Source organism: Triticum aestivum, chromosome 3B (genome assembly GCF_018294505.1).
Source record: "Triticum aestivum cultivar Chinese Spring chromosome 3B, IWGSC CS RefSeq v2.1, whole genome shotgun sequence".
Lineage (NCBI taxonomy): Eukaryota > Viridiplantae > Streptophyta > Magnoliopsida > Poales > Poaceae > Triticum > Triticum aestivum.
Window position 1 is genome coordinate 839,302,397 of NC_057801.1, and position 7,985 is coordinate 839,310,381.

The 7,985-nt window shown below is 48.9% G+C and overlaps 2 protein-coding genes across 2 annotated transcripts; one reads left to right on the forward strand and one right to left on the reverse strand.

Annotated features, from left to right (window-relative positions):
- Nucleotides 1–2,519: 2,519 nt before the first annotated feature.
- LOC123072827 (zinc transporter 1) lies at nt 2,520–4,135 on the forward strand. The gene is made up of 2 exons (XM_044496491.1): nt 2,520–3,298; nt 3,546–4,135. The coding sequence occupies exons 1-2, from the start codon at nt 2,623–2,625 to the stop codon at nt 3,935–3,937; spliced, it is 1,068 nt and encodes a 355-aa protein (XP_044352426.1). The 5' UTR covers nt 2,520–2,622; the 3' UTR covers nt 3,938–4,135.
- Nucleotides 4,136–6,306: 2,171 nt separating this feature from the next.
- On the reverse strand, nt 6,307–7,985 carry LOC123072826 (probable E3 ubiquitin-protein ligase RHC2A). Its single transcript, XM_044496490.1, has one exon. The coding sequence runs from the start codon at nt 7,931–7,933 to the stop codon at nt 6,734–6,736; it is 1,200 nt and encodes a 399-aa protein (XP_044352425.1). The 5' UTR covers nt 7,934–7,985; the 3' UTR covers nt 6,307–6,733.

Genomic DNA, 7,985 nt, shown 5'->3' on the forward strand with positions numbered 1-7,985 from the left:
GAGGAGTCCATCCTCCCCAAGGCACCTCGGAGGTGCCTTCCCCCTTTAGGACTCTCCCCTTTTTTCCTTCTCTTGGCGCATGGGCCTCTTGGGGCTGGTGCCCTTGGCCCATGTAGGCCAAGGCGCACCCCCTACAGCCCATGTGGCCCCCGGGGCAGGTGGCCCCACCCGGTGGGCCCCCGGGACCCTTCCGGTGGTCCCGGTACAATACCGATGACCCCGAAACTTGTCCCGATGGCCGAAACAGGACTTCCTATATATAAATCTTTACCTCCGGACCATTCCGGAACTCCTCGTGACGTCCGGGATCTCATCCGGGACTCTGAACAACATTCGGTAACCACATACAAACTTCCTTTATAACCCTAGCGTCATCGAACCTTAAGTGTGTAGACCCTACGGGTTCGGGAGACATGCAGACATGACCGAGATGTTCTCCGGTCAATAACCAACAGCGGGATCTGGATACCCATGTTGGCTCCCACATGTTCCACGATGATCTCATCGGATGAACCACGATGTCAAGGACTTAATCAATCCCGTATACAATTCCCTTTGTCTAGCGGTATGGTACTTGCCCGAGATTCGATCGTCGGTATACCGATACCTTGTTCAATCTCGTTACCGGCAAGTCTCTTTACTCGTTCCGTAACACATCATCCCGTGATCAACCCCTTGGTCACATTGTGCACATTATGATGATGTCCTACCGAGTGGGCCCAGAGATACCTCTCCGTTTACACGGAGTGACAAAATCCCAATCTCGATTCGTGCCAACCCAACAGACACTTTCAGAGATACCCGTAGTGTACCTTTATAGCCACCCAGTTGCGTTGTGACGTTTGGCACACCCAAAGCACTCCTACGGTATCCGGGAGTTGCACAATCTCATGGTCTAAGGAAATGATACTTGACATTAGAAAAGCTTTAGCATACGAACTACATGATCTTGTGCTAGGCTTAGGATTGGGTCTTGTCCATCACATCATTCTCCTAATGATGTGATCCCGTTATCAACGACATCCAATGTCCATGGTCAGGAAACCGTAACCATCTATTGATTAACGAGCTAGTCAACTAGAGGCTTACTAGGGACATGGTGTTGTCTATGTATCCACACATGTATCTGAGTTTCCTATCAATACAATTCTAGCATGGATAATAAACGATTATCATGAACAAGGAAATATAATAATAATCAATTTATTATTGCCTCTAGGGCATATTTCCAACACTACGCTGTGTCATGCCTGGTCGGCAGGTGCTATGCACGACAGATCCTCCAGAATCTTCGCGTCTGGATGGACGAGCGCAGGGCGGTGACGCCATTGGGCGTCGTGGTGGCGTCGACGGATGGACGGACTGGCACGGATGGTGCGGATCTCTCTTCTTAAGATGGGTTAGCGGTCGATGATGATGACGGCTTCTAAAACGTGTGTATGTGGTGTACGCTTTAGGTCTGCTGCACCGGCTATTGGTGCCGATACATTATGTGGATGGATCGGCGATGATATTGGTTTTAGATATGGGGAATGAGATTACTCCATATTATCGAGTTTGTTAGGTGTGAGTGGTGGCTTCGGATGGCTTTATATATGTTCTTGTTAGACCTTTGTTGAATAATAAATAAAGATGACCGTATGCATCGATTGATGCAGAGGTAGGGGTCTTAACCTCTTTTTGAAAAGAAAAAATATTTCTTATTTTCGATAAAACCATATTTCTAGTTCGAAGATGTGTTAAGCGTTGACTTTCTAATAATCTAGGGAGTTGGGGGTGTACTAGTCTTAATCTCACATAGATCAGATGGACTCTTCTTCTCGAAAGCACTTCACCCAAAACACCCCTAATAAAGGTTATCCTCTGTCCTATCATTCTCGTTTGAATAAAAATGTTACAAACTTTCTTCATCCTAAAATAAGTGTTGCTAACTTAGTACAACTTTGAAGGAGGTAATACGAAGTTTCTTAACAAAAAAATACCTAATAGTGAGCACGTATGGTCTCGACATGGATTTTTGCTTTTTCTACGGTCGGTCTGTTGTAAGGTACTTCCTCCATTTCAAAATAGATGACTCAACTTTATACTAACTTTCTATAGCTGGATAACCCGCAAAAAGAAATAGCTGGTTAAGTTTATCGGTTTTACTAATCCTTAGTCAACTGAGATATTCTCAAGTCTGCATCGATTTCTAGAAATGTAACTTACCGCTTACGGTCTTCTCGCCGAACTGAATAAACTGAAGTTGCATTTTCTTAAGAATTGATTGAGACATAGAAAAAGTTTCAATCATGCTGAGGCTTAGACGAATCCTATAAATAAACATTTGAATAAACTTAGTGTAGCGTTGACAATGACTAGCTGGTGTTGTACTACACACGGGAGATCGAGTTGTACTGTAAAGCAGTAGTACTACCAAAAAAAGTCAGCCCTGTACTGCACGCAGGAACACAAAATGGAGTTATCCTACTGATTAACAATGGTTTTTTCCTAATTAATCATGCTTCAATCAACACAGGATGAGATGAGGAGATAACGTACGTACGTACTTACTGGCCAAAATGTACCTGTAGAAACCCCTCTGCATATATATCGTGCTGGCCTAGAAGAAACCAATTCACCATGGCGAAGATGGCAAGGTCGACGAGGAGGACGTCTAATCTCAATAGCACCTTGCTGCTGCTATCGCTGCTGCTGCTTACCTGCTTCTTCCAGCAGGCCAGCGGCCATGGCGGCGTCGACCATGGTGACGGCGATGAGGACGACGAGGGCCACCACGGCGACGTGGGCGTCCGCGGTGGCGGGCTCCGGTCCAGGGGCCTCATCGCCGTGAAGGTGTGGTGCCTGGTGATCCTGCTGGTGTTCACCTTCCTGGGCGGCGTGTCCCCCTACTTCTACCGCTGGAACGAGGCCTTCCTGCTCCTCGGCACCCAGTTCGCCGCCGGCATCTTCCTCGGCACCGCGCTCATGCACTTCCTCGCCGGCTCCACCTCCACCTTCAACGCCCTCACCCACAGCCCCTACCCCTTCTCCTTCATGCTCGCCTGCGCCGGCTTCCTCCTCACCATGCTCAGTGACGTCGCCATCGTCGCCGTCGCCAACAGGCAGAGGGTCAACCAGGCGGCGCCCATCCAGAAAGACGCGGAGGAGGAGGGCGAGTCAACGTCGGCGGGGCCGGTGGCGGCGCACGCGCACCCTATGCTCATGACGGCGACGTCGTCGTTCGAGGATGCGATCCTCCTCATCTTCGCGCTCTGCTTCCACTCCATCTTCGAGGGGATCGCCATAGGCGTTTCGGGTGAACACCATAGAGCCATTTCATAATTTTCCACGTATGCAGCTTGCTTGACAGGTACTCCCTCCGTAAATAATATAAGAGCATTTAGAATACCAAAGTAGTGATCTAAACGCTCTTATATTAGTTTACAGAGGGAGTATTAAGGAATGTATAGTTTGTGGTGTAAAAACCTGAACTAACAGAGAAAGTGCACACCGTCAAAATTCATATGTTTCAAAAGTTTGATTGACATCAATTAAAATTGCAGCGACGAAGGGCGAGGCATGGAGGAACCTCTGGACGATCGGGCTCCACAAGATCTTTGCGGCGGTGGCCATGGGCATTGCGCTCCTCCGAATGATCCCCAAGCGCCCGTTTCTCATGACGGTGCTCTACTCGCTGGCGTTCGCCGTGTCAAGCCCGGTTGGGGTGGGCATCGGAATCGCCATCGACGCCACGGCGGAGGGCCCGGCGGCAGACTGGACATACGCCATCTCCATGGGGATCGCCACGGGGATCTTCGTCTACGTCGCCATAAACCACCTCATGGCCAGGGGGTACCGCCCACAGCAACCAAATTACTTCGACAAGCCCATCTTCAAGTTCCTCGGTGTGCTCACCGGCGTCGCTGTCATGGCCGTGGTCATGATATGGGACTGATGTATCCACCTGTTAAATCGAGCGGGTGATTTGATTTGACTCTTCACGTGCATATACAGATTGCTTAATTTCACTTTGGTTTTTCGGTGTGGCATTGTACACATATGTGTTTATCTGAACTGCATACATTTGGTATATGTTTGGATTGTTTGTGTGAACGAGCGGTCATGACGTGAAGGATAATTTTCTACAACATTATTCGAACTTGGCAAATCATTTATGTGGAGTTTCGAGTTTGAAAGACGATGCACAGCTCACAAAGGGCCTGTAGAATCCCAAGTTTTGCACCAAACATGGGAACTTTTCCTTGAGTTATTTGCAATTGCTGGAAATCATGATGAATTTATTGATTTCCGTAAACCGAATAAGAAAACATTGGCACATGAATGAATTTATCCCAATTCAAAATAATTAAATCACCTTAATTATTTAAAACCAACTGAATTTGATTACAGCAAGCAGAGCACTCAGTTATCTTTTTTTTTAGGCTACTCAGGTATCTTTTATTTTCGACGGAACAGAGCACTCAAATGAACTGGAGGCCTTTTCTTTTTAGATGCAAATGAAATGAAGGCCTTTTTAGACGCAAATGAACTGAAGGCCTGTCTATTCAGGCCCAGCCCATACCTTCTTTCCCATTTGGTTTTCTTTACCTTCACCTCAATCACTCAAGAGTTTGCTCCCAAAAAAAAAATCAATCACTCAGAGTGCTAACATCTAAGAAAAGGCGATTCTAAAAAAAAGTAAACTCACAGTAACAATATTAACTTGGTCCTAGAAAATTTAGCAACATGAACTCAATAAAACATACTCCCTCCGTCTAGGTGAGTAAGTCATCTTAGGTTGTGCACCGTGACCAAGGAGGAGGGGAAAACGAGAGAACTTAATGTTCATTTGCTAATTAATAGCATTGCATGCAATGAACTAACCACTGCATGTCGTGCTTGGTAGTCTCAAGTCATTAAAAGCATGCACACCCCACATCTCTTATTGGTTGATATGTCAAAAAATAAGAAACGATGTAGAATTTAATGCACCGCGCCTAAGTATTTTGAGATTATTTGGTTTTCGTAAGATGACTTACACACCTAGACGGAGGGAGTTGTAAAGATTTTGCACATCTTAGGGTGTTTCGGAAACCACGAATACTTCTTAGAACAAATAAGATGGTGATGACAATACCCGCAAAAAATACAAATAATGATGACAAACTGCAACTATGATCTGCAATGTTAAGGACAATGAAATCTTTCCTCCACATACAATTTATATTTTGCAGTAGTACAGTGATAGCACATGCACCAGCAACAAAGGACAGAACAGACTGGTATCTTCCTTCACCAACAACCAACAGAACTCTGCAACTGCAGCTCAGCAACCAGAGCAAAAAAAATATGGCAGGACTAGGACAGGACATGAATCATTGGCAATCAGGGAAACACAAGGCACTGCAGCAGCTACATGGGCTGTTCATAGAATAACTCCTTTAATTGGAAAACATTGGATACCAAAATGGAATTGTAGTTATGCAGACTATCTATCACATAGAGCTGAAATGAATTTATATATCTTATTGTGATGAGGGTTGTGCAGCTCTGCTCCACATAAAACAAAAGGGTTATTTGGATCTTTCTCTTCTGGGAGATATGCCAGCAGATTTCATGAAGATATTTCACAAATGGTGACCCCTTTTTTTGGAAACTATGACAGGAATGTAAGGATGGTGACAAATAGTCAAAGAACATAAAAAAGACACTCAGCTCGTTGGCTTTGTTCAAGAAGACAGAAAAATATGACCTCCTGTCCTTGGTGAAGAAAGCAAGAAAAGAAGGATGAGAAGGTGACCATGATTAATACAATCATATCCAACTGAAGAGATGAAAAAACAAACTGTAGGCTGAAGCAGAAAATATCTTGAATGACGTTTTGTTGAATCTCTGCTGCAGCATGTAAACCTTCCAAGTTCCAACAGGTCATGGGTACAATCAACAAGCCAGCCATCGCATCGGAGCAGGATGTTATTTCAAGAAATAATTGAGTGCTCGAAACAATTTATATATCATAATATGATGAGTATTGTGCAACTCTGCTTCACATAAAACAAAAAAGGTGCTTGGATCTTTCTTTTCTGGAAACAACAGGTTGGATGAAGATATTTCACAAAAATGGTGATCATTTTGTTCTTTTTTGGACTAGAAAGTATGACAAGAACGTAAAGATGGTGACAACAGTAACAGAGCACACAAAAAACAGTCAACTCAGCTGCCTTTGCTGGAAAAGACAGTATACCTGGTGAGGAAAGAAAGAAAACAAGGATGGAAGGGTGACCTTGATCAGTACAGTGATATATCCAATTGAAGAGCAGAAAATATCTTGAGCGATGCTTTATTGAATCTTTGCTACGGTCTAAACCTTCCAACAAGTCATGGTTACAATGGACGAACCCCGTCGCATTGAGCGAGATGGAATTCGAAGAAACAATTGAGCACTGCCAACAATTCAAGAGCTCACTATCCAGATGCTTGCATCGATCAGTAACAAACTTTGTCTTGCTGGATGATACTCCAAAATGCAACAGGAAGACCGACCTTCTTGAATACGCAAACTGGAGGACATTTCCATTGCAACATCTCTAGTTCTGCTCCTCTATGTACAAAACAGCATGCAATTTGCGCTCTACAAATCCTCTTTATCTCTCAACTGACTTATATATAGTAGAAAACATCAAACGGAAGCAAACATTTGCGGCTCTCCAACATCTAATGCCGTAATATTCCCCGATGCGTGATGCAATCATCACCTGGCGATCGCATCGGCGTGGCTATCTTGGGATCTCCAGCTTGTGCTGCGGCTCCTCAGACCACGGGTGAAAACCGAGCTCCACTCCGACCTCGAGGATGAGGCTCGAGTCACATTGGTCGAATGGGTGCGCCCAAAGCAAGCAAACATGTTGTTGAACATGCGTCTAATAACTCCCCTCTGCGACGAACGGCTCCCTCTTGATGACCATGAGATCCTCCTCGGTGCACCGCCATTGTTGAAACCGCCGTCCACCTCGGTGTAGACAACTGGGAGCTCCCTCTCGCCGGCCCTCCGGCCACCAGCGAACCTCCCGACGGCAAAGCCTCCTCCAGGGAGCCGCCAAATCGTCAACCCCACCGTCGTCTCCTCCTCGCTGCCAGCCTCAGCCCCGGTGTTGCTGCCCTGGTCGTCGGCGGCGCCCAGGTCGCTCGCAGGAGCAGGCCGCGCCACGTCCGTGGGCAGCTCGTGCCGGCACACGGGGCACGAGTTGCGCAGCGCGAGCCACGGCAGGATGCAGTCCTGGTGGTACATGTGGCCGCAGGGCATCTCCCGGGCCTCGTCGCCTAGCTCGAAGGCCTCCTTGCAGACGGCGCAGTGGGAGTCGGCGCCGACGTGGCAGGCGGCGACGACGACGGTGGGCATGGACTCGACGGCGGCCTTGGAGGCCGGCGGGTTGTCGCAGGGGCGGACGGCGCCGAAGCCGCCGGCCTCGATCTGGGCGAGCTGCTCGAGGAGGCGCTCGAAGCCGGACCCCATGAGGAAGTCGGACATGCTCTCGGGCAGCGGGCGGAGGCCGGATCCGGCGCCGTCGTCGTAGAAGAGCTCGAAGCTGCTGGTGGCGCCGGGGGCCTCGTCGCCGGGCGGGGCCGCGGAGCGCCGGAGCACGATGACCGGGTTGTAGGGGGACCCCGAGCGGTCCCCCGAGGCGCCGCCGCGCCGGCCGCGGCGGGGCCGGACCTCGGTGGGCGCCTCCGCGGCGCGGCGGCGGAGGAAGGCGGAGGGCGCGGCGGCCCTGCGCGGCGGCGGCGGCGCGTCCATCTGCTCCAGGAAGCCGCCGTCGCAGCCGGGGCAGACCAGCCCGGCGTCCCCCGCCGTGCGCACGAACCGCTCGCAGCTGTAGCACCAGTAGGACGGCAGCGTCCCCGTCACCCCCGCCGCCGCCGGGCCGGCAGCCGTGGCCGCCCAGCGATCCATGGGTGGAAAAAAGGCGCGGGCTTTCCGCAGGACCAGATCCGACTGAGCTGGA

Coding starts and splice junctions, on each gene's coding strand:
- LOC123072827 (XM_044496491.1), top strand. CDS start 2,623: ATGGCGAAGATGGCAAGGTCGACGAGGAGGACGTCTAATCTCAATAGC. Junction 3,299..3,545: donor GATCGCCATAGGCGTTTCGG/GTGAACACCATA, acceptor TTAAAATTGCAG/CGACGAAGGGCGAGGCATGG.
- LOC123072826 (XM_044496490.1), bottom strand. CDS start 7,933: ATGGATCGCTGGGCGGCCACGGCTGCCGGCCCGGCGGCGGCGGGGGTG.